Genomic DNA, 23,212 nt, shown 5'->3' with positions numbered 1-23,212 from the left:
GATGCTCACCGCAGCGCTCAGCCTTTCCCGAGAAGGACCGGGGGAGTGTCTTGGGTTTTTAGCAAGGCTGCGTGGGTGTGCATATTAAACTGAAATTCTGCTGTGCTTGGCTACCTCGGGGACTAGTTATAATCACCGGGCAAATATGCCGTGTGTAGGAGAAATACTTGATTTCATGAAATTTGTTGCACTGTGCTGCGTGCTGGATGGTGATTGGGAAATAGCGGTGGGTGAGAGCAGAAGGCAGAGCTTGGCAGAGGCGGTGGGTAGCGTGAAACAAAACCCTCCTCGTTGCCCAGGGGGCTGGGATGCTCTGAGAATGGTTTCTTAGGGAAATGGGGTGGAGGTGGAGGAGGACTTCCGGAGGGGTTTGACAGCACACCTGGAAAACGTAAATGCCAAGGAATGAAACCTCCGAAAAGTGTGGAGGGAGAGGGGTGGGTTGCAAATCTCTGGAGCTGAGCAAGAGGAGCGGTTCATTTTAGAACAACAAACCTGCCAGAGCCGTCACAGTCGCCAAGGGAAGGACGTTTGGCTAAGGAAGAGGGTTTGTAAAGCTGCTACTGAGGGAAGTGTAAGAAGAAACGTTTAAAAAGCCACTGCCTCAGTGATTTTCCAGCATAGCCTCGTTAGCAGCAAAGCAGCTTTGAGCAAACTGTCTTGCAGAGCTCTTGCAATCACTTAGGTCTTTCTGGACACGATCACTTGTGCCCCCAAATGCTGTGGTTTCTGTGGCCAAAAGCAAGCTTTTCTGCCCCGAATCGTAAGCTTTGTCATCATAAAGCCGAAGGGCTGTGCAACACATGTCCTGCTGGCTGCAGAGCGACCCGAGGAGCCCTGACCCCAACTGGGAGTTCATGACAGCCCCCCTCTCGGATGGAGCATCTGGGAGCCAAGGAATTGCCAAACCCGCTTTGATCCAGCTGCTGTTCTCCGGCTCTGCCTGTGGTTCTCTAAATCACTCACAGATAATATTTTCAGATGCTGGCTCTCTCCGTGTCCCCCTGCTTTCTGAATAATTACCTTGTTTTGTGCGAGCCACCAGAGGTTTTCACAGATAATTCATCCGGCGCTGAAAGGCAGCCAGCTTTGGGGCTGGAGAGTGTTTTGTGGCCACCTGGCATTGCTGCACAGAGGTCCGTGCCGGAGCACAGCTGTCTCTGGAGGGAAATGCAGCATCCAGCACAGCCCAGGGCAGGGCGCGAAGCAAACCCAGCTGAAATCCCCACCTCCCTCCCTCGGGGGATCGTTTACCTTGGCAGACGCAGCCCGCCCCGAGTTTCTGGCCGTGTGGACAGATTGATCCTGCAGATCTGGATGCTCTCACCCGCAGAATGCACATTTTGCTGGAACAAAACAGCCTCGCAGTGTGGGAGGGGTGTTGTTTGAGGGCTGTGCTGTTTCATCTCGCTCCATGTCTCAGCCAGCACAGGGCTCAGAGCGCGTGGGTCAGAGCCCAGCGTGGAGCCGGGATCGTCCCCCCCAGGTTTGTGTCCTCGTCGTGGGGACGCTGTGGTGGCGCACGGCCTGGGGTCACAGAGGGGCAGCCAGGAGGCTGCCAGCCCTACTGGAAGTGTACCACAAAGTCCTGCTCTGCCTCTTCTGGCTTGGCAGAGTGGAAACGGTCCTTGCTGAGATGAGAAGCTCGGAGCCCTCTGCTCCCCAGCCATGCGTGCTCACGTGGCCGGGCGTGTGAGGACCCACGGTGCCAAAGGACAGCCTGCCACCCCACGTCTCACCTTTGGCTTCTGCAGCAGTGCGGTTACAGGCACCACGTAATGCTGTGGGGCTGGATGGAGGGGATGAAATCACGTTTCGTGCACAGGGCAGCACTCATTCCCTTGAAGCACACTGAGCTCAGCTCTGTTTCACCACCCAGTACCAAATCCAGGGCGTTTCCCCCAGAACTGCTCTGGGATGGCGGTTCTGCAGCAGCAGACCTCTTCTCAGACACCTCCATCCCTAAATCCTTTTCCAAAGAAAACAAACCGACCTTAATTTAAAGTCCCATCCCTGCTCAACAACCCCCACTTGGAGCCTCTGCTTCCCCCACTGCCACAAATGCAAGATTTTCAGCTCCTGATAAATGCTTCTGGGGGTGCACAGCCTGCAGCTCCCAGAGCCTCCTGCGTGTTCAGCAGCAAATTCACAGCATCACCCATCCAAAGGGAGCCTGAAAGTCACGGTTCCCTGAAAGTCAAAGCGTGTTTTATTGACTGCAGCCGAGAGAATCAAAGATCTGGAGACCCAGACTCCCACGGAATAAACCACATTATTCCTGCACGGTGATCGTTTCTCTCCCAGACGTGAATTCGAGTCAGCACCCCTGCTGGGAATGATTAAAGACCACTTCAGAAATCAGTGCAGCAAATTGTAAAATAAGCAGGTGAACAAGGGAAGGAAAACAAGAAAATATTATGACCTGCCACCCTCAATCGGGAGCAATCAGGGAAGGACGTGGCTGCGTGGTGAGGGAGCACAGCAGCTCCCCGGCCCGTTTGCTGGGCACAGTGAGGGTGTAGCTGTTGCTCTCTGCCACCATTTTGGGAGGATGCAGCCCACGCACGAGCACAGATGCAGGGGGATGCTGTCGGGTGTAGGGGATGGGCTTCGCAGGTGGGCTAAGGGTGACAGAGCACAGCCAGCAGGATGGATGGGGTCGCTTCTCTATAGATGTTGATTGCTGTGTTGATAAAGTACCTCCACACAGGTCTGCCCTCCCAGTAGGTGGGGTGGTGCTCCTCCACCCCGCAGCCACCTCGCAGAGCCCCGTGTCCCTCTGCTTTCCCCCCGCCTGCATAGAGGGGCACAGTGAGGACAGTGCCTGCATGGGGCTCTCCATCGTCCCATCAGGCCAGGATGGGGAGGGAGGCAGCAGTGGCCACGCCGCAGTTGTTGTCCTTCATGGCCATGAGGATGTAGCCATCGTTGCCCCAGTAGGTGGACCAGGAGTTCTTGATGAGCCAGTAGCTCTTGCCGTGCAGGACGCCGTAGCCCACAGCCAGCACTGCGTGGTCCAGCTCTGACGTCTCATTCCCTGCGAGGAAAACAGAATAAGACATCCCCATGCCCGTCTCCACCCATCCCCATCGCCACCTATCCACAGACCCCCATCATCCCCATCTCCATCCGTCCTCATTTCCATCATCTCCACCGGGTTCCACCACCCCCCTCACCACAGTGGGGCTCCTCGTAGACCCCGTTGGCATAGAAGGTGAAGGACTTGTGTGAGGCATCGATGTTGACAGCTACAGGGCCGTGCTTGAACAGCGCAGCTTTCAGAGCTTCAGCATTGCCTGGCTCCACAGAGACGTAGCCGCTGAGAGGGGCCACCAGCTCCGACTGGTTGTAGTGGCAGTAACCGTTCTGGGGGGGGGACATTGGGGTGACATCATGGCCCAGGGCAGGTTTATAGGGGATCCAACCCACCCCAGCAAAGAATAACCAAACCAAAGGGGAGCAGCCATCCGCCAACGAAGAGATGATGGCGGATCTGGAGGAGCCTCTCCCTGCACCTCATATCCTGGATGGGAGGATGGGGTGTGAGCACCCCCAGCACCCTCACCTGTCCCAGGTAAGGCCCGTAGGACTCGGCGCTGGCGATGCCGCCGTGCTTCTTGATCCACTCGTAGGCTCTCCACTCCTCACCCCCATCACACGCGTAGTTCCCAAAGCCCCAGGAGCAGTCGATGAGGACTTGTTGGGACAGCGGGGTCAGCACGCCGGTCTGCGGGGGGACACGCTGTAGGGACAGGGACGGGAAGCCTCCGACCACCCCAAAGTGTTGGGTCCCCGCTCCCACCTTGAGGAAGAGGGCCCCCTCCATGGCGCCCGTGGTGGCGAAGCTCCAGCAGGACCCGCAGACAGCCTGGTCCTTCACGGGGGTCACCGCGCCTGGGGACAGCGGGACACCAGTGGGTTGTGAAGGGAAACCGAGGCAGGAGTGAGGGCTCTCCATGCTCCCAGCCAGGCCGGGTCCCTCCTCACCATACAGCCTCCAGTCCAGGCTCTCGGGCAGGATGAGTCCGGTGTAGAGCTGCATGGAGGAGGTCTGCCCATGGTTGGGGTCCCCGCTCCGGCGCCGTCCCCGCATTGCAGCCATCTCCTGGGGCGTGCGGTCAGCCAGGTGGTTCAGCGCCAGCGAGTAGGAGAGCGCGGCACGGTTCTTGGAGTGCACAAACCTGGGGATGGGGAGAGATGCTGTGAGTTCAGGGGAGCCCCTGCGAGCCCCCGGCTCTCCACCCGCCGCCCCATACGCACCGCATGTTGTGGATGAAGGTTCTCTTGCGGTGCTCGTGCTCCTCCTCACTGCTGTAGCGCTTCCCAAACCTCTCCTTATAGTGATGGAAGAGGCGGTGGTGGACGTGCTCAGTGTCCGGGGCAGTCCCCACAAACTCCTGCATGGGGTTGGCCACGATGCGGTGCTCGGGGCCGGCTGTGGGCCACTGCTCACACGGCAAACCTATGGGGCACGGAGCGGGGCTGCAGCCTCGGGGCATGGACAGCAGCTCCTGACCCCGCAGCAGGGTGGATGGCACCTGCAGACCGTGGGGTGCCCGCCCTATATAGATGCATGCAAGGTGTGCACCCAGTGCCTGCCCTCAAAAGGAGTCTGCATGCAGGGTCTGTGCCTAGTGCCCGCCCTATATAGGGGTCTGCATGCAGGAGCTGCGCCCAGTGCCCGCCTTCTGTAGGGGTCTGCATGGGGGATCTGCATCTGCAACCAGAGCTGGAGCATCCCTTCACTGCACCAAAACAGGGTTCCTCAACACTGGGATCACTAGTTATCATTTTCACCTATTTTCCCACCTCCCCTTCTCCTGAACCTATTGCCCCAAATTAGAGGGTGCATGCAACTTCATTGAAGCACGTTCAAGAGGAGGACACAGAGCTGTGTTTCGTGCAGGCACATCCCCTGTGGGATGGAGGAGGGCTGTGGGCTGTGGGGTGGCTCACCGTGTGGGAGCTGGAAGATGCTGGGGTCGAAGCGGTGCCCGAAGGCGCTGTACTCGATCTCGTATTTGTCGTAGTGGGAGCCCAGCAGGCTGTTGTAGCCCCGCACCTCATAATGCAGGGGCACAGGGCCGTGCATCGAGCTGCCCACCCGCAGCGTGTAGACGTTCTTCTTATGGCCCCAGTAGGAGATGTTCTGCCATACGGTGCAGGGCTGCCCGTGGAACTGCTCCTCCCGCACCCTCTGAGCACGGAATGTCAGCAACACCTCAGTGCCACCGCGCCCCCAGCTGCGCAGTGCCCTCCAGAATGCCAGGCTTGGACCTGGCCTCGCATTTGCCCCATTCCCAACCGCTTCTGCCCCTCTCTGGGAGCTCTGGTGGCACCCACCATGCCCATCGCTGTCCCGTCCCCTCCCCTGTCTCACTCCCAGTCACCGTGCCCAGGGCTCACCCTGAAGTGCTCCAGGCTGGGGAAGACGCTCTGTGGGACGATGAGATCCCCGTCCGTGCCGTTGATGCGGAAACATTTGCGGACATTCAGCTCCGTCTCCGTGGTCTCTGGTGTCACCTTGAAGCTGGCACCAAAAGGCCCCATGGAGCCGAACTGGAAGGTGACCACTTGGCCTGGGGATGGGACAGCGCTGGGTTCCAGCCGTGGTGCTGGCACTGGGGTGGCTCCGTGGGGAGGCCGTGAGCTCTCTGCACCCACCGCCGTAATACTCGATGCGGCTCCTCTCCCCTGTGAGGTTGTACCAGGCTTCAAAGGGCTCCCTGATCTCGGCGTAGGGCAGGCTGATGGCTCCTGTGGGCACCCCATGGTGTCACCCCGCTGATCCCACCCACAGCAGCCACCCAGCAGCACCCAGAGGTGCTGGACCCCCCCAGCAGTACCTTCAACATGATAGACATCTCCAAACGTGGGTCTCTCTGGAGGAGCTTCGCTCTCTGCTCCTGGAAGGGAAAAGGGAAGCAATAATTTTTAAAGCCCTTTAAAACGCTGCTTGCCCACCTCTCCAAGGGCAGGGCTGGCAGCTGAGCTGGTCCCTGGCTCAATGCCTGTATAAAACCCCAGGTAGAAGGGGCAGAGCAGGGGAGGTGCAGAGCAGGGCTCCCACTTTGCCCATCCAGGGCAGAGGATTCTGAAGCTGGGAAGGGGTCCCCACTCCTCCCTGGCATGGGGACAAGGCAGAGCTCAGCACCACTCGGGGGCCATCTCCCCGTGAAGAGGGCACAGTCCTCACCCCTTCCCCTCCCGCCGCTCACATTGAGCGCTCACCCAGCAGCACTGCAGCCCTAAGCACCAGCAACCACCCCCAGCCTCCCATCCTGCACTCACCCACCCCCACCCACTGCCCTGCTTAAATAGGAGCACTGGGTGGGCAGGGAGCTGGCTGCAGCCAACAGGCACAGCCCTCCCAGAGCCAGGATGGGACCATGGGAGGAAGGGGGGGGTGGCTTTGGGTTGCCCCACCACGAGCACCCAGGGACTGGGGGGGCTGGGGGGACCTCTGTGCTCCCTCCCAAGGCTCTGCTGCCTGCAGCTTGCAGCAGCACTTAACAGCAGTGCAGGAGCTGCAGGTGAACCTCATCAGCTGCGCCAGGAGAGCAAGAAAGCAAAGTCCCCTCTGGTGCTCCCACCCTCCTGGCAGAATGTCCCCACTGGAGCCATGGGGACTTTGCATTTCTGCATCCCTTTGGATAAGCCAGCAGCACAAACCCAGGGGCTGCAGTTATGGGAGTTAACTGAAAAAAAAAAAAAAGGAGGAAAATATAGATCACATCTCAGGAGCTACGTGGACAAGGAGAGCAGCACTGTCCCTGCAGTGGCGGCCTTCACCCCTCCTGCCTGCAGCACATCCAGCTGGAGCCCTGCCCAAGGTGACGGCGAACCCCAAACAAGGCAGATAGGAGCTGGGTGCTGGAGGGCTGCTGGGGACACATGTGGGTGGTGCCCTCCGTGCTGCAGCATTCCCCACATGCCCCAGTCCTATAGGAGCAGAGGCTCTGCCTTTGCACACCGATGAGCAATGGTCTGAGGGTACAGCAGAGACCCCCACAGAGGGGAGCAGCCCCCCAGGGTGTGGAAAACACAGTGCTGCCCCGAGTGCCACCATCTCGCTCTGGCCCCAGCACAGCCCAGGCACTGGGGCAGAGGGTGGCTGCTCCCCCCGTGCATCAAGAATGTCTCTGCTCAGCAGAAATCCTGCAGTTGTTTGTGCTCCACCTCAAGATAGGGCTGCAGGAGCCTCCCCATGGGCAGCTGAGATGCTGCAAATGCCACTGTCCCCTCCCCAGGAGGGCCCTGCGGTCCCCCAGGGCTGGAGCAAGGAACTGTGCTGAGCCAGCCAGCCACCAACTGAATCCCTGCCATAGAAACCAAATCGTGTTTTTCCAGGGTCTTTATTGGCAAGCTTATGGCTGCTTTTCCAGCACCCCGCTGTCCTGTCCCACCACGTCCCCATCTTCCTCCTCCACCACGAGGTCCCACTGAAGGTTCCGATCCAGGGATGTGTGCTGGGAGCACCACCAAAGGCTCTGCCCTCAGAGAGGTGTTTTAGGCCAGGATGGGGTAGGTGGCCTCGGTGGCCACGCCGCAGTTGTTGTCCTTCATGGCCATGAGGATGTAGCCATCGTTGCCCCAGTAGGTGGACCAGGAGTTCTTGATGAGCCAGTAGGTCTCTCCCTGCAGGACGCCGTAGCCCACAGCCAGCACTGCGTGGTCCAGCTGTCCTGGCTTGTTTGCTGCAGGGACAACAAGGGAAATGGTCTTGTGGGGAGAGCGGTCCTGGAGATGCTTATCATTTGTGTGATCTGTGATCGCAGAATTTCTCCTAATATCCCACCTGACCCTCCCATATGGGGCCGCTCACCTCCTCCAGCCCTGCCAAAGCTACTCAACAGCAAGATGGGGGACTTGGGAGTCTTGGCATCACCCCCAGAACCCCAATCCCTGCATGCCACCCCACTCACCGCACTTGGGCTCGTAGTAGATCCCATTGGAATAGAAGGAGAAGGTCTTGTGCGAGGCATCGATGCTGACAGCCACGGGGCCGTGCTTGTAGATGGCGGTTTTGACAGCAGTGATGTTGCCAGAGGTGACGTTGACGTAACCCGTGATCTTGGCCAGCATCTCAGACTGGTTGTAGTGGCACAAGCCGTTCTGTGGCACCAGTGGGGGCTGCATCATCGGGGGCACCCACGTCCCCTCGCAAGGCTGCCCCTTGCTCTGACACAGGGGCTGATGTGGGGTTGGGGACGTGCCAGCATCCCTGCTTCAGCCCCTCCTGCCCAATGTCCCAGACAGTGCACCCAACCCCCTCGCTCTGCCCTGTCCTTGTCCCCAGGCAGCCCTGCTCCATCCCTGCACCGCGGGGATGCAACACTCCCATGGGCGGAGGAGCATCGTCCCTGTTTTGCAAGAAAAGAAATTGAGGCAGTGATGAAACCTGGCTGAGCCGCAGGGCTTGGCTTCAGCCTGCGTGGAACCATGGGGACTCTCGTGCCCTAGGGTAGTTTCCCCATCACCAGAGTCTGTGAGCATCTGATGGGGACCATCTCCAAGCAGGGCTCACGGGGCTCCCCAACAGCAGGGGACCCAACTGGGACACAGGGCCACCCTCACCTGCCCCTTGTAGGTGCCGTAGGACTCTGTGCTGGCGATGCCGCCGTGCTTCTTGATCCACTCGTAGGCTCTCCACTCCTCACCCCCATCACACGCGTAGTTCCCAAAGCCCCAGGAGCAGTCGATGAGGACTTGTTGGGACAGCGGGGTCAGCACACCGGTCTGCAGGGGGACACAGTGTAGGGACAGGGACAGGAAGCCTCCGACCACCCCAAAGCGTTGGGTCCCCGCTCCCACCTTGAGGAAGAGGGCCCCCTCCATGGCGCCCGTGGTGGCGAAGCTCCAGCAGGACCCGCAGACAGCCTGGTCCTTCACGGGGGTCACCGCGCCTGGGGACAGCGGGACACCAGTGGGGTGTGAAGGGAAACCGAGGCAGGAGTGAGGGCTCTCCATGCTCCCAGCCAGGCCGGGTCCCTCCTTACCGTACATCCTCCAGTCCAGGCTCTCGGGCAGGATGATTCCAGCGTAGTGCTCAGCAGGGAAGGGCAGCCCATGGTTGGGGTCCCCGCTCCGGCGCCGTCCCCGCATTGCAGCCATCTCCTGGGGCGTGCGGTCAGCCAGGTGGTTCAGCGCCAGCGAGTAGGAGAGCGCGGCACGGTTCTTGGAGTGCACAAACCTGGGCGTTGGGGTGGCACCTCTCAGCCCACCGTGTCCCCAGAAGGGTGGGGGTCTCCCCCGTGGGTCTCCCTGTGCCCGTTTACCTCATGTTGTGCACGAAGATGCGCTGCCGGTGCTCCAGCTCCCGTGCTGAGCCGTAGTGCCGCCCGAAGCGCCGGCGGTAGTGGTGGAACACGGCGTGTGCCCACGGTCGGTGCCTCCCCACCAGATCCTCCATGGGATTTGCCAGCACACGGTGCTCCGCCACGCTTCCCGGCAGCAGCCCACATTTCTTCGTCTCTGGGGTGCAATGAGGCGAACGCCGTCAGCCCAAGTTCTCCCCGGCGCTGAGGTGGGGTCCCAGCCCCGCTCACCGTTCACTGGGATGTCAAAGATGGACGGAGGGAAGCTGTTGTCAAATTCTGTGTAGGAGATCTCATACTTGTCGTAGTGGGAGCCCAGCAGGCTGTTGTAGCCCCGCATCTCGTAGTGCACCGGGGCCACCCCACAGCTGGAGTTGGTCACCCACAGCGTGTAGACGTTCTTCTTCTGCTCCCAGCGGGTGATGTTCTGCCACACGGCGCAGTACCGGCCCTGGTAATACTCCTCCCGCAGGAACTGGGGGGATGAGGATGGGTGTTTGGGGTGCCAACCCTGCATGGATCCCAAACTCACGACTCCCTGGGCACCCAACATCTCTTTGGGTCACCATCCTCGCTTTGGGCACCCGTCATTGTTTTGGGCACCCGAAGTCGCTTTGGGCACCCAACACTGCCTTGGGCGCCCATGCCAGACTCCCGGGGCAGATCCAGCAGCTGTGTCTCTCACGTTCCCCACACAGGATGCTGTTGGTGCTGCCCCAGAGCCTGCGGACATCAGGAGCAGAGCCTCCATGCAACGACTTGCCCAGGCCATCCCAACACGCCGGCATTTGCATGGGCTGTGGCACGTCCCAGCATTTCTCAGGATTGGGAAAGGAGTCGGGCGTCCGGCCCCAGTGCGGGTGGGGAAATGACCCTCCCTGAGCCCGTGGGTGCAGGATGTGCTGCAGCCTGCCCAGCGCCCTGCAGGGATCGGCGCATTGCGCAGCGCCCATCCTGAGCGACGCTCCAGGCAGGGGTCGGCTCCAGGCTCCGGCACCTCCCACCCCTCACCTTGAAGCCATCCAAGCTGGGGAAGACGCTCTGAGCTTTGACCACGTCCTCTTTGGATCCGGGCAGCTGGAAGCATTTCCGAACGTTCACCTCCTTCTCGGTGGTCTCAGGGGTGATCTTGTAGCGCATCCCATAGGGCTTCACCCCAGCCAGCTGGTATGTGATCACCTGCCCTGCGCCGGGCAGGGGAAACTGAGGCACGGTGATCCCACCTCAGCTTTCTGCACAGGGACAGATGGGTGCACCGAGAGCACTTACCCCCATAATACTGGATCCGGCTCTTGTTCCCTGTCAGGTTGTACCAGGCTTCAAAGGGCTCCTCGATTTCGGCATAGGGCAGACTGATAACCCCTGCAGGACATCCAGCTCAGCCCCGGCACCCGGCATCCCTCCCCAAGCCCTGACCGCACCGCATGCACCACAGGACGCAGAGGATGCAGTCCTGCAGCCAAAACCAGCTGCAGATCCCTGCAGTCCCCCCACCAACGCACGCAGTGAACCACCCCCATATTGGCTCAGCTCTGAGCGCCCTCCTCTCCCCCCACAGAGCAGGGTGCTGTGGGTGCTGGTGTGGGGCCGTTACCTCGCACGTGGTAGACGGAGCCAAAGTGTGGGTGCGGATGGGAGAGCGCATCGCCGTGCCCTGCAAGGCAGAGCGGTGGGGTGAGCGCAATCTGTGGGGCTGCTGGAGCCGTGCTTGGAGCTTGTGCAACCCCACACCAACACGGCCCCGCTGCCTTCCCCTCCACAACACCTTCTCCAGGATCTGCTAAGGCTCTGCTGCTGCTGCACCCAAACTCTGGGGCTCCCCACTGTGCCGCGGATGCTGGGAGCAGCAGTGGAGCCAGCAGCCCTGTGAGCTGCTCCAAGCACCTGGGGAGCACGGTCCCTCTCAGACGGGCACAGACCCTTCCACTCTCCCCTCTCCCCTCCCTTTGCTTCCGGCAGCAACCTGCCTGCCTCACTGCAAAACAGGGAACCAGCCGGAGTTACAGCAGCCTGCCTCAATGCAGCCCTATTTTCACACTTCCCCCTTACCAAAGCACTTCGCCACCCTGCAGCTCTTCTCCATTAAGGGCTTCGAATTTAGGAAACCCCACAATGCATGCAGGAAACCCCTTTCTCCCCCCCCCAGCAATGAGGAGATGCCAGACCCAGCTCCCACCCATGGGTGTCCCCAAAGGGCACCGACTCACCCTGCACAGAGCTGCCGAGTGCGGCAGCCACGAGCCAGCCCAGCACACCCATCATCACAGCTCCTCACTGGGATGAGCTCGGCTTTAAGCCCAAACCTGGGCCCTCCCCAGGGGAGGGAAAGAACTGAAATCATGTGGTGCATGGGACCGGCTGGCAGCGGGGTGCTGTGTGTTGGGAGAGCTGCGGGGTGCCGGCTGGGAATGGGTGGCACGGCCAAAACAAACTGGGGGACCAGAGAGCACTGGGACCCTCCTATGGGGTGGCTTGCAGGGGTGGGGGCTGCAGGGCAGAGGGAAATGCTGGCATCCTGGACCCCACAGTTTGGGAATTGGGCTGGAGGAGGGGAAACTGAGGCATCATTCTGCAGGTGGGGTGGGAGATGCTCTTCCAGCAGCGCGCAGAAGCCCCTCATCTCCCTGTGCACCTACCTGCCCCCAAGGGCTCTGAGGTCCCCACGTGCTGCTGGGAACTCCCAGAGCTGCCCCGTCCCCCTGTGCTGGCTGCATTTATCCTGCAACAGAGCTCCTTCATGGGCACAGTGTTAAGGAGAGCACCTGGGGCTGCAGTGTGTGTCCAGGAGCAGCCTGGAAGCTCATGGTGCTACAGGGGACCATTGTGAGCAGCCCCCATCCTGTGGTGTCTCCTCCCCACTGGGGACTGAGCCCCTCAGGACAGAGTGGTGCGGCCACATCCCCGTCCTGGTGGTGGCCCGTGACCCAGTGTGAGAACAGGAAGAGCTTTGGGGCTGGACTTGGTGTCACACAGGAAAGCAGCCACCCTGCAAAGGCCACCGTGAGCTGCACTGGAGGGGTGGGGGTGGAAAGGAGGGAAACGAGGGGGAGGAAGGATCTGGAGGGACAGCAAAGGGCCTCCATCCTCCAAAGCAGCCCAACTGGGATGCAGCGGCTCTGGGCTGAAGCTCCATCCCGTCCCCATGCACCATCACCCCTTGGAAGCACGGCCCCACGGCAGGAAACTGCGGCGGGGGTAAAAATACCAGCAGCCCCTCGTCCTGTCCCTGGGGTCAGAGCTGCACTCCAACCACAGAGGCTGTTTATTTCTAGCTGGGGAGGTTTTGCTTTTGGCAAGCGGCCGTCCTCCAGGTCAGCTGTGCGCCCCACCGCCACCCCACTGCTCCAGGGCTCGGATCACCAAAACTCAGAGTTGCCTCTGTAAGGAGGATCCCAAACTCAGAACCCTCATGGGGAGCCTGGACTGGGTGAGGGGTGAGAGCAGGGTGAGGGGTCCGGGAGGGGTGCGGGGATCTGGATAGGATGTGGGGGTCTGGGCAGGGAGTGGGGCAGCGGGAAGGGAGCGGGGTCCCAGCAGGATGTGGAGGCCTCAGCCGAAGTTTGTTGGATGTTGAGTTCCTCCCACCGGCACCTTCGTCCCGCAGATAAGGATCCGGTGTCGGATGCACCACCCGCAGGGGACTTTTTACCCCAGCCCGTGGCCCCGGTGTCCCCATGCTGTCCCAGAGGGTCGCAGCCCCCCCGATCCTACGCACGCCTCCTTTGGGATGGGAGCGGGAGGGCGACCTTCCCACCCGAACCCCTATAAGCATTAAACAGACCCCGAGTAGCACGGGACAGCCCGGTGCCACCACCCCGCGTCCCCCCGGACCGGCGTCGCGCTGTTATAACGAAGCATCATCTCGGAGAAGGGGGGGGGGGCGAGGGGAGGGGAGGGGAGAGGAGGGGAGGGGAAGCTCAGCGCGGCGGATAGAGCCGCTCAGAGGCACCGGGGGAGCCGCACGCACCGCTCCGCCTCTCCCCGCACTGTGCCCCGCAGCGCTGTGCCCGGCCCCGGTGGAGGGAGGGGGGGGGGGTCGGGGTGCAGCTCCGGGGGGCTCCATGCGAAGAGGGCTGAAGGTAAGAAGGGAGCGCGGGGTGAGGGGGGGGGCAGGTGGGAGGGCACGGCCGCCTCTTGTGTTATGGGAATGGGGGGCGTCTGTATCCTCTGGTTGTGTGTTTTATAGGGGGAGGCTGTGAGCTGCCCCCCACCCAGCCGATGAGGGATGGGGGCTGTGTTGCCATTGGGGGTGTGTGTGTGTGTGTGTTCCGGGGGGGGGGGGTCAGTGCTCCCGCAGTCCTGCGGTGAGGATGGAGGTGTGTGTGTGTGTGGGGGGGGGGGGGGGGGGAGCAGGAGACCCCCGACTTCTGCTGCCTGCGGGGAGGGGCGGTCAGCCCCAGCTCACCCATCCGCAGTGATCGGCCGCGGGGACAACCGTGCACAGGAGGGGACATGGGGAGCCCCCCCCAGTTTGGAGGCACCCGCTCCCCCTACGAGATCCCGCAGTGCTGAACCCCCCCCTCCCCAATAGCCGGGCTGGGAGCAGGGGGTGCACGCAGCCCTCACACGTGGGGTGCCCCCCCCTCTCCTGCGCCCCCCATCCCGCGGTGTGTCCCGGGCAGGAACTGGCCGCTTCCTGCCCGCACAATTCCCTCCCCGCCCTGCTCCTCCCGGGACATTGTATTCGCAGCCCTGGCAGGGCCTTCCCCCCTCCTCTGCAGCCCCCTCGGATCCGGGAATTGCTCTTCTTCCAGCGGAAATCCTGCCCTCATTGCCAGCGGTGGGGCTGGGAGGTGGGGGCACAGCTGTGAGACGGGCATCACCTCTGGGGAGGGGGGCGAGGGGCACCCCCAGCTATGGGGCAGGGCAGGTGGGTCTGCTCAGGGCCAAAGGCTTTGGGGTGATTCGTCTCATTGCCTTCTGCCCCGGGGTATTTGTGGGGGGGCAATTCAATGCCCCACTGCTACTTGGGGAGAGCATTGGGTGAATGGGGGTCAGCAGCCTCCACAGCCCTCACGGGCAGGGGAAGGGACTTCTTGGGTGGAATGCATTGCCTCCATCCGTGTCCCCATTGTGCCCCACCAAATTCCCACTGGTCTGTCCCCATGTCCCCGTTGAGGCACCACCACGTCCCCGTTGCCACCACCCCACTGCGATGGCTGCTCTTGGGCGATGCTCTCGTGCTGTTGCATCCTGGCTGCATCCCACCCCACCATCTCTGCTGCTGTCCCCACATCCTCTCGTCCCCTCCCCTTCTTCACATCCACCTGCCCCTCTGTGCTGGTCCCACAGCTGGGATTGGGGCTGGGAGCTGTGAATCCTGAATCCGGCCCTGTGGGTGCTGTGTGCTGCAGGGTTGGTTCCTCTTCTCCAGGCTGGGCTGCATCACGGTGCCCAGCACCTCTGGGTTGTAGGGCCATGCAGGAGGACGTGAGAGTGTGGGGTATGGAGGTAGCATGCAGCTTGGGGAGCTGCCGCTCAGCCCTGCTGGGATCCCTGCTCTATTTCCCAACCCAAAGCCTGGGCCTGTGCCGGCCAGGAGGTTCCTTTAGAGGCTGCAGCTCCTTCCCCTTCCTCCCCTCCTCCTTCTCATTGCTGCACTCGCCAGCCTCTTCCTCCTGCCCCGGTGGAGGTGCTTGTGGGGCTGACGTGGTTCCTCCTGCTGCTGCCCACACGTTCCCAGGAGCTGAGGCCACCACGCTGTGCACCTTTGGCTCCATTCCTCCTCCCAGTGCAGCCTGTGATCATGGCTGAACCCTGCATGGTGTCCCCAAGGCCAATGGGGTGACATGCAGGGTGACCCCGCTGTGGGTCCCCCCTGTTCAGGATGTGCCACGATCCCACAGTTCTGTGATCAAACCGTGGGGCCGATGCTGGCCCTGCACCCCATGTGCGCCCCCGCTGCTGGCGGCCGTGTGGCTGAGCAGCTTTGGGACAGCAGCCATCCAACCCCAGAAGCTCCCCGTGCCATCAGGCCCTGGAAATCGGAGCAGATGGATGGGAAGTGGTGACGATGCTGACCTGTGGTGCTGGGGGTGATGGAGGGCACGGCGCTGGCAGCACGATGGCACTGGGGCAGGTGGGGCTGCCAGGAAGGGCTCGGTGGCCATCTGCTGCAGGGCCGGGTGCCAACACGTGGCTGTGGGGCACAGGGATGAGCGCATCCCCTCCCCAAGGATGGGAGCAGGGAGCTGTTTGGGGGGCTGAGCTTTGGGGTGGGTGCGATGCTGCGGGGCAGCCCTGCGAGTGCGGGGCTTTGGGGGGGTTGGTGCTTTCCTGCAAGTTTGTCTTTCGCCTCCGCTGGCCCTGGAATCTGTCAGTTCGATGCAGATGTGGAGTGAAATGGGAAGCTGCTGTGAAGGGGAGGGGGCTTCCCATGGTGGGGGTTTGTCAGTCGAAACGCTGACCCCGTGTCTGCAGGAGGAAGCCCCAAAGAGCAGCCAAGCACTTTGGGTTTGGCAACGCTGCCCCGTCAGCAGCAGCCCCCGTTGGTTTAGGAAGTGGATGAGGAGAGCCAGAGCTCTGCTTCTGCTTGGTGTTCTGAAACCCTTCTGCCAAGAGAGGGAAGGGAGAATCAGATACTGCGATGGGGGAACCCCGATCTCCACCACCACCGCTCCAGGCCCTCCCATCCTGCAGCCCCCATCCCACCATGGGGACCGCAGCCCCCATCCCACCATGGCACTGCCATGCTGCAGGCTGTGAGCCCCCAACCCCATGCAGCCAGAGGAGGTGATGCCAGTGCTGGGAACACAGCTGTCCCCACCAGGAGCCCTCCTCCTCCTAGCAGATGCTGCGTGGCTCCGGATGGAGAAGCACGGCCACAACCACAGGGAGCCCTTCCTCCCGCAGCCACCCGACCCGTGGCAGCTCTGGGGACAAAGCTGGGGGCTCTGTGTCACCCTGCCCTGCTCCCTCCGGCCCCTCTGCTCGGACAGAGCTGGTCGGTTCGCTGGGGACACGACGGGATGTGGTTTCAGCGCACGCAGAAGTGCTTCAGCTCCTGCAGGGCTGTTGCAGAGACCTTGCAGCCTTTGCAGGAGGATTGCATCCTGTGCAGGGCTCCTGGAGATGCAGCAGAGCCCTTGTGGGGGTATTGCAGCCCACGTGAGGTTTGTTAGCCTGTGTCGGGTTCTGTTAACCCACGCAGAGGTGTTTCAGGCCGTGGAGGGGTGTTGCAGCTCATGGAGGGGCATGGAAGTCAGTGCAGAGTGTTGCAGCCCACGCGGTGTTGTTGCAGCCCATGCAGTGGTGCTGCACAGATACTGCAGCCAGCGTGGGGGCATTTCAGCCCGTGCAGGGTTGGGTTAGGCTATGCAGGGGCACTGCAGCCCCATGTAGGGGTATTGCAGCCCTCACCACAGGGCTCTGCCCCCCACCTGACGCCTCTCCCAATGCCTGCAGGTGCCTCTCTTCCCCGAGCTGACATGGAGCAGCTGAAGTGACCCGAGGAGCTGTCACAGTGAGTGGAGACACCATGGGTGGCAGCACCTGTGGGTGCTGGGGGGGACACAAAGCCCCCCACCAGGGCTGGGCAGGGGCTGGGGGTCTTGGGGGGTGGCACAGCGCTGTGTCCGTCTGTCCCACAGGCCGTGCCAGGATGGGCTGTGTGCACTGCAAGGAGAAGATGTCCGGCAAGGGGCAGGGGGGGAGCAGCACGGTGACCCCCGCTCACCCGCCCTCCCAGTACGACCCCGACCCCACGCAGCTCAGCGGTGCCTTCACCCACATCCCTGACTTCAACAACTTCCACGCTGCAGCCGTGCCCTCCCCTGCACCCTTCTCAGGGCCGAGCTTCTACCCCTGCAACACGCTGCAGGCACACAGCAGCATCACTGGTCAGTGGGGCGCGTGTTGGCGATGGGGGTGGGCTGCACCCATGGGTGCCGGGTGGGGTGGGCTCAGCCGTGTCCCCACTACTCCCCCATTGTGTCCCATAGGTGGGGGTGTGACGCTCTTCATTGCCCTGTATGACTACGAGGCCAGGACGGAGGATGACCTGAGCTTCCAGAAAGGGGAGAAATTCCACATCATCAACAACACGTGAGCTCCCGACGCGTGTCACGAGCTGGCCGGTCTCAGCAGACCAGGGTTGAGGGGGGGGTTGTGGTGCTGTGTGTGGGGAAGGGATGCGCAGGGCAGGCGGGTCCGTCTGTCCATCCCTCCTCCTCACTGTCCGTCCCTCTGTCCCAGCGAGGGTGACTGGTGGGAGGCACGGTCGCTGAGCTCAGGTGCCACGGGTTACATCCCCAGCAACTACGTGGCCCCCGTGGACTCCATCCAGGCAGAGGAGTGAGTATTTGGGGCGGGGGGGTGGGCACCCCTGGCAGTGCTGCAGTGATGGCAACGTGGGGCTGCGGTGCTGGTAAGGGGACCCGAAGCACCCTTGGGTGACAGCAGCCCCTGGCAGGTGGTACTTTGGAAAGATCGGGCGCAAGGATGCAGAGCGGCAGCTCCTGTGCCATGGCAACTGCAGGGGCACCTTCCTCATCCGTGAGAGCGAGACAACAAAAGGTATGGGGACAGCAATGGGGCCGGGCCTGCGTCCCCCCTGTCCCCACTCCTGACTTCTGCCCTATGTAGGCGCCTACTCCCTCTCCATCCGGGACTGGGATGAGGCCAAGGGCGACCACGTGAAGCACTATAAGATCCGTAAGCTGGACAGCGGGGGTTACTACATCACCACCCGGGCACAGTTTGACACCATCCAGCAGCTGGTGCAGCACTACATAGGTATATGTAGGTGGGGAGGGGTGGGGGGGGAAGAAGGGGTGATGGGACCCCCAGCTGGTTGGCTAACTGGGTGTAACTGGAGAAGGAGGGGGACCCCCAGGTGTGCGCAGTCCTCTGTTGGGAAGGAGCACCCAACCTCTCCGGAGCAGGTAAATGGCCCCCAGGTCTGGGTGGGTGTCGGTGGGGTTGGTAGGGATGCAGGGTTGGCCCTATGGGGGGACCATCCCGCACACGTCACGGGGGTGAGTGCAGCTCTACGGGGGTGGGGGGCGATGGCACGGATCCCCCCCCCTCCTTGCTGATGCCTGCCCCCTCGGTGCACAGAGCGGGCGGCCGGGCTGTGCTGCCGCCTGGCCGTGCCGTGCCCCAAAGGGACCCCAAAGCTGGCCGACCTGTCGGTCAAAACCAAAGACGTGTGGGAGATCCCCCGCGAGTCCCTGCAGCTGCTGCAGAAGCTGGGCAACGGGCAGTTCGGGGAAGTGTGGATGGGTAGGGCCCGCGTTCCCCCCTCGCTGTGCATGCTGCCTTCATCCCATGCCATCCCCTGCCTCCCTTCCCTCCCCCGCCCCCCCTCCCTGCGCCCCTGCAGAGTGCAACGATGGGTTGTGCCATCAGCTAACCCGAGCCTGCCCCGCTATGAAGCCTCAGACCCTGGGATTAGCTAAGGACGCCTGGGAGATAGAGCGGGAGTCCATCAGCCTGGACAAGAAGCTCGGCATGGGATGTTTTGGAGACGTGTGGATGGGTAAGGGGGGGCTGCGGGCAGGCAGAGCCCGGTGCCACGGCAGGTGCCCACCATAGGGGAGACCCCGGCATCACTGCGGTGTGGATGGATGGGGAATGGGGTAAGGCTGCTGTTAGCTGAGCCCGAGGGTGCCTTGTGTGGAAGTGAGGAAGACTCCTTGCCCTGGGTTGGGTATGATGATATCACGGACCTTTCTTGCCCTGCCCTGATGCCCTCAAGTCGTCCCTCCATCCATCCATCCATGCGCCCATGCACCCATCCATCCCTCCATCCATCCATCCATGCACCCATGCACCCATCCATCCCTCCATCCATCCATCCATGCACCCATGCACTGCTGCGCCCTTGCACCCCTCCCTCCTGGCCCCATCAGGGCCGGCTGTCCCCAAGGCTCCAGGTGACCCCGTGTCCCCAACTCAGGGACGTGGAACGGCACCACCAAGGTGGCAGTGAAGACACTGAAGCCAGGCACCATGTCCCCCGAGGCCTTCCTGGAGGAAGCTCAGATCATGAAGAGGCTGCGGCACGACAAGCTGGTGCAGCTCTACGCCGTGGTGTCAGAGGAACCCATCTACATCGTCACTGAGTTCATGAGCCAAGGTGAGGGACGACAGCACCCGCAGAGCTGCTCTCCCATGGGCATCACCCAGCACGGCTGAGGTGCGCAGGGACCTGGTCCAAGGGCTGCGTCCCTATGGGGGTGGGCATCCCCGGGGGGGGCACAGCACTCCCAGCGCCACCCTCTGCCCACAGGCAGCTTGCTGGACTTCCTAAAGGACGGGGACGGTCGCTACTTGAAGCTGCCCCAGCTGGTGGACATGGCTGCACAGGTATTGGTTTGGGGTGAGCCATAGGGGCTGCACCCAGTGCAGGGGGGGGGTCCTCACGGCTTCCCCACCCGCAGATCGCCGCGGGCATGGCTTACATCGAGCGGATGAACTACATCCACCGGGACCTGCGTGCTGCCAACATCCTGGTGGGCGACAACCTGGTGTGCAAGATTGCCGACTTCGGCCTCGCCCGCCTCATCGAGGACAACGAGTACACGGCACGGCAAGGTGAGCCCACGGCTGGGCTGCTGCAGTGGGGGCGCTGTCCTGCCCCCAATGTGCTGCATCCTGGTCACAGCCGGTGCTGGGAGCCTTGGGTGATGGGACCCATGGATGATGGGTAGTCCAAGTGATGGGTACCCGAAGCTATGGGTACCCAAGTGATGGGTAGTCCGGTTTATAGGTACACCAAGCAACTGGGATCCTGGTTTACAGATACCCTGGGTTGTGGATATCCCAAGCATTGGGTTGTCCAAGTGTTGGGTTGTCCAAATGTTGGGGTGTCCAGATGTTGGGTTGTCCGAGTGTTGGGTTGTCCAAGTGTTGGGTTGTCCGAGTGTTGGGTTGTCCGAGTGTTGGGTTGTCCGAGTGTTGGGTTGTCCAAGAGTTGGGTTGTCCAAGAGTTGGGTTGTCCAAGAGTTGGGTTGTCCGAGTGTTGGGTTGTCCAAGTGTTGGGTTGTCCGAGTGTTGGGTTGTCCAAGAGTTGGGTTGTCCAAGAGTTGGGTTGTCCGAGTGTTGGGTTGTCCAAGTGTTGGGTTGTCCGAGTGTTGGGTTGTCCAAGAGTTGGGTTGTCCAAGTGTTGGGTTGTCCGAGTGTTGGGTTGTCCAAGTGTTGGGCTGTCCGAGTGTTGGGTTGTCCAAGTGTTGGGTTGTCCGAGTGTTGGGTTGTCCAAGAGTTGGGTTGTCCAAGCGTTGGGTTGTCCAAGAGTTGGGTTGTCTGAGTGTTGGGTTGTCCGAGTGTTGGGTTGTCCAAGAGTTGGGTTGTCCAAATGTTGGGTTGTCCAAATGTTGGGTTGTCCAAGCGTTGGGTTGTCCAAATGTTGGGTTGTCCAAGAGTTGGGTTGTCCGAGTGTTGGGTTGTCCAAGCATTGGGTTGTCCAAGTGTTGGGTTGTCCAAGAGTTGGGTTGTCCGAGTGTTGGGTTGTCCAAGTGTTGGGTTGTCCAAGTGTTGGGTTGTCCGAGTGTTGGGTTGTCCAAGTGTTGGGTACCCTGGACTATAGGCACCCCAATGTATGGGTAACCTAAGTTAGGAGTATCTGAGTCTGTGGGTACCTCAAGTGATTGGTATCCTGGGTTACAGGTTATGGATATCCCAAGTAATGGGTTGTCCAAGTGTTGGGTTGCCCAAGTTTTGGGTACTCTGGGTTATAGGTACCCCAGTTTGTGGGTACGCCAAGTGATGGCTATCTTAAGTGATGGGTACCCCAGGTTATGGGTACCACTGGTTATGGGAACTACAGCTGGTGGGGACCCCAAGTGAGGAGTACCAAGGTGATGGGTATCCCTCAAGTGACTGGCACCCTGCGTTACTGGTGCCCTGGGTTATGGATGTCCCAAGTGATGGGTTGTCCAAGTGCTGGCTCCCCTGGGTTATGGGGGACCTTAAATTATGGGTACCCCGAGTGGTTGGTACCCTGGGTTATGGGTACCACAGGTCATGGGGACCCCAAGTGATGGGTTGCCCAAGTGATGGATATCCCAGGTTATGGGGACCCTATATGAAGGGTGTACCCTGGCTGATGGGAACCATGGATGGTGGGTACCCCAGGTTATGGGCACCCTGGATTGTGTGCACTCTGGCTGATGGATACCCTGAGTGAAGGGTTACCTGGGTGCAGGGTATCAAGATCCTCTTAATGCACAGCTCCCCATATGTTGGACATCCCAGTGCTGGTGCTGCAGGTGTGGGGTACCCTGGGGGGGGGGGGGCAGGTGCCTCGTGGTGCCCAGCCAGGACTCACCTGCTTCCCATCACCCCTGCAGGTGCCAAATTCCCCATTAAGTGGACAGCCCCAGAGGCGGCCCTCTTTGGGAAGTTCACCATCAAGTCAGACGTCTGGTCCTTCGGCATCCTGCTGACGGAGCTGGTGACCAAAGGCCGGGTGCCCTACCCAGGTACGGCCCCATCCACACACCCCCCACGTGCCACAGCTTCCCCACTGCCGCTCCCCCATGGCAATGGGGTGTCCCGTGTCTCACAGGGATGAACAACAGGGAGGTGCTGGAGCAGGTGGAGCGGGGGTACCGCATGCAGTGCCCGGGTGGCTGCCCCCCATCCCTGCACGACGTGATGATGCAGTGCTGGAAGAGGGAGCCCGAGGAGCGTCCCACCTTTGAGTACCTTCAGTCCTTCCTCGAGGATTACTTCACAGCCACTGAGCCCCAGTACCAACCCGGGGACAACCAGTGACCCCACGTTAGGAGGGCTGGGGGGGCCGATCCTCCCCTTTCTGCAGGGGGTTTTGTTGCTCTCATCGCCTTCATCCCCTGTGAGTGCCTTTGAGGCTGTGCAGAGGGTGCCCTTGGGGGGCTTTGCACAAGGAGTTTGGACTCAGGGGGCTGCGCCGTGCCCAGCTGTGCCCCCCTCCCCCAGCACCTCTCTCATTGCCTTCACAGCCAGCTTTGAACCTGAGAAGTGCTTTGGATGGAGGAGGAATGTTCCCCCCCCCCCCCCATCCAGCACACAGGTGTCCTGAGGGTGCCCCCTCCCCATCTCACCACCCAGCTCAGCTCTGTGGGGAAGGTCATCTCACCACCCCCTCCTAATACTGTCTTTAATTTATAACCCCCCCCCCCAGCAGCCATCTCCCCCTCAGAGACCCCTATATTGGGAGGAGGGAGAGAGAGAGAGGGGCTGCTCCTTGCCTCACCCGCTGCTTTCTTCTCTTCTCCTCAAAGCAGAACCAAAATCCTGAAAGCCATAAACTGCTGCTGCACTGAAGGAGGGACAGAAGGGGGGCTGGGGGGACCCAGGGCAGGTCTGTCTCAGGGGCTGCTTCTTGGGGCCCCATTGCCTTATTTGGGAACAGGGAGGAGGGGAGCGTGGGGCAGGTTCACCCCATAGTGCCTACAGGGGCTCATCTCAAACCCCCAAATCCCTGCAGCGAGCATTAATTGGGGAGGGGGGGGGAGCAGTGGGGGAACACGGGGCACAAAGTGAATGTGGTGGCACTGGGGGGTTCGGGGGGCCCTCCTCATGGCCAGGAGCCCCCTACAATGGGGGCAGAGCTGTGCACTCAGGCTGTGGCCCCACCTCCCCCCCCTCAGGGATGCTGGGGGAAGGGGATGGGAAGGTTTTGTTGTTAATTTTCTTTTTTAAATTCAATCTGTAAATAGAGAGAAATAAAAACCTTTCTAACAAGCGTGGGGGGGGGGGCTGGGTCCTTCTGGCCCTACCTGGGGGGGACGCCTGTGTGAGGGCAGAGGGGGGGGGGGGACCCGCGTGTGAGTCTGGGGAGGAAGGGGTTAATTTCCCCTGCAGCTCAGCCCCCCCACAGGGCCCAGCTGTGGCCGCTAATGAATTCCCCAGCACTGATGGAAGGGGCCTGGGCTCGGCCCCACATGGGGGGCTCAGGGCTGGGGGTTGGG

The 23,212-nt window shown here is 61.5% G+C and overlaps 3 protein-coding genes across 7 annotated transcripts; 1 reads left to right on the top strand and 2 right to left on the bottom strand.

Moving 5' to 3' along the window:
* Positions 1–2,029: 2,029 nt before the first annotated feature.
* On the bottom strand, positions 2,030–6,285 carry LOC128088503 (digestive cysteine proteinase 1-like). The gene is made up of 11 exons (XM_052699134.1): positions 6,232–6,285; positions 5,847–5,906; positions 5,665–5,757; positions 5,407–5,579; positions 4,957–5,197; positions 4,261–4,462; positions 3,988–4,181; positions 3,803–3,894; positions 3,566–3,727; positions 3,177–3,366; positions 2,030–3,037 (listed from the first exon to the last, which is right to left on the bottom strand). Exons 1-11 carry the CDS (start codon positions 6,278–6,280, stop codon positions 2,850–2,852), a joined length of 1,644 nt encoding a protein of 547 aa, XP_052555094.1. The 5' UTR covers positions 6,281–6,285; the 3' UTR covers positions 2,030–2,849.
* A 1,054-nt stretch (positions 6,286–7,339) lies between these two features.
* Positions 7,340–11,618, bottom strand: LOC128088502 (digestive cysteine proteinase 1-like). Of its 2 annotated transcripts, XM_052699132.1 has the most exons (11): positions 11,525–11,618; positions 10,912–10,971; positions 10,587–10,679; positions 10,329–10,501; positions 9,549–9,792; positions 9,279–9,474; positions 9,000–9,193; positions 8,815–8,906; positions 8,578–8,739; positions 7,926–8,115; positions 7,340–7,697 (listed from the first exon to the last, which is right to left on the bottom strand). In XM_052699132.1, exons 1-11 carry the CDS (start codon positions 11,577–11,579, stop codon positions 7,510–7,512), a joined length of 1,647 nt encoding a protein of 548 aa, XP_052555092.1. In that variant the 5' UTR covers positions 11,580–11,618; the 3' UTR covers positions 7,340–7,509. The 2 variants fall into 2 exon arrangements, with proteins under 2 accessions (XP_052555092.1, XP_052555093.1); XM_052699133.1 differs by lacking the exons at positions 10,912–10,971; positions 11,525–11,618 and having other exon boundaries at positions 10,329–10,520; positions 10,587–10,658.
* A 1,085-nt stretch (positions 11,619–12,703) lies between these two features.
* FGR (FGR proto-oncogene, Src family tyrosine kinase) lies at positions 12,704–22,355 on the top strand. 4 transcript variants are annotated; one of them, XM_052699136.1, is made up of 13 exons: positions 12,704–12,751; positions 16,722–16,779; positions 16,907–17,155; positions 17,258–17,360; positions 17,511–17,609; positions 17,728–17,831; positions 17,901–18,050; positions 18,375–18,539; positions 19,216–19,395; positions 19,549–19,625; positions 19,700–19,853; positions 21,608–21,739; positions 21,826–22,355. In XM_052699136.1, the coding sequence occupies exons 3-13, from the start codon at positions 16,918–16,920 to the stop codon at positions 22,032–22,034; spliced, it is 1,611 nt and encodes a 536-aa protein (XP_052555096.1). In that variant the 5' UTR covers positions 12,704–12,751; positions 16,722–16,779; positions 16,907–16,917; the 3' UTR covers positions 22,035–22,355. The 4 variants fall into 4 exon arrangements, with proteins under 4 accessions (XP_052555096.1, XP_052555097.1, XP_052555099.1 ...); XM_052699137.1 differs by having other exon boundaries at positions 12,723–12,744; XM_052699139.1 differs by lacking the exons at positions 12,704–12,751; positions 18,375–18,539 and adding exons at positions 13,257–13,396; positions 18,640–18,795.
* Positions 22,356–23,212: the final 857 nt, after the last annotated feature.

This window comes from Tympanuchus pallidicinctus, unplaced genomic scaffold (genome assembly GCF_026119805.1).
Source record: "Tympanuchus pallidicinctus isolate F22 unplaced genomic scaffold, pur_lepc_1.0 scaffold35, whole genome shotgun sequence".
NCBI lineage: Eukaryota > Metazoa > Chordata > Aves > Galliformes > Phasianidae > Tympanuchus > Tympanuchus pallidicinctus.
Note: the sequence above shows the minus strand (reverse complement) of the source record. Positions and strands in the feature narration are given on the sequence as shown.

Bases quoted from the DNA above. Each gene is read 5' to 3' on its own strand.
- LOC128088502 (XM_052699132.1), bottom strand. From the start codon at position 11,579: ATGATGGGTGTGCTGGGCTGGCTCGTGGCTGCCGCACTCGGCAGCTCT. The intron at 10,972-11,524 runs GTGAGTCGGTGC...TCTGCCTTGCAG, and splicing joins ACTCGGCAGCTCTGTGCAGG to GGCACGGCGATGCGCTCTCC. The intron at 7,698-7,925 runs GTGAGTGGGGTG...TTGTCCCTGCAG, and splicing joins CTACTACGAGCCCAAGTGCG to CAAACAAGCCAGGACAGCTG.
- FGR (XM_052699136.1), top strand. From the start codon at position 16,918: ATGGGCTGTGTGCACTGCAAGGAGAAGATGTCCGGCAAGGGGCAGGGG. The intron at 18,051-18,374 runs GTATATGTAGGT...CTCGGTGCACAG, and splicing joins GCTGGTGCAGCACTACATAG to AGCGGGCGGCCGGGCTGTGC. The intron at 19,854-21,607 runs GTGAGCCCACGG...TCACCCCTGCAG, and splicing joins CGAGTACACGGCACGGCAAG to GTGCCAAATTCCCCATTAAG.
- LOC128088503 (XM_052699134.1), bottom strand. From the start codon at position 6,280: ATGGGAGGCTGGGGGTGGTTGCTGGTGCTTAGGGCTGCAGTGCTGCTG. The intron at 5,758-5,846 runs GTACTGCTGGGG...GGGTGCCCACAG, and splicing joins AGATGTCTATCATGTTGAAG to GAGCCATCAGCCTGCCCTAC. The intron at 4,182-4,260 runs GTGCGTATGGGG...CCCCATCCCCAG, and splicing joins ACCTTCATCCACAACATGCG to GTTTGTGCACTCCAAGAACC.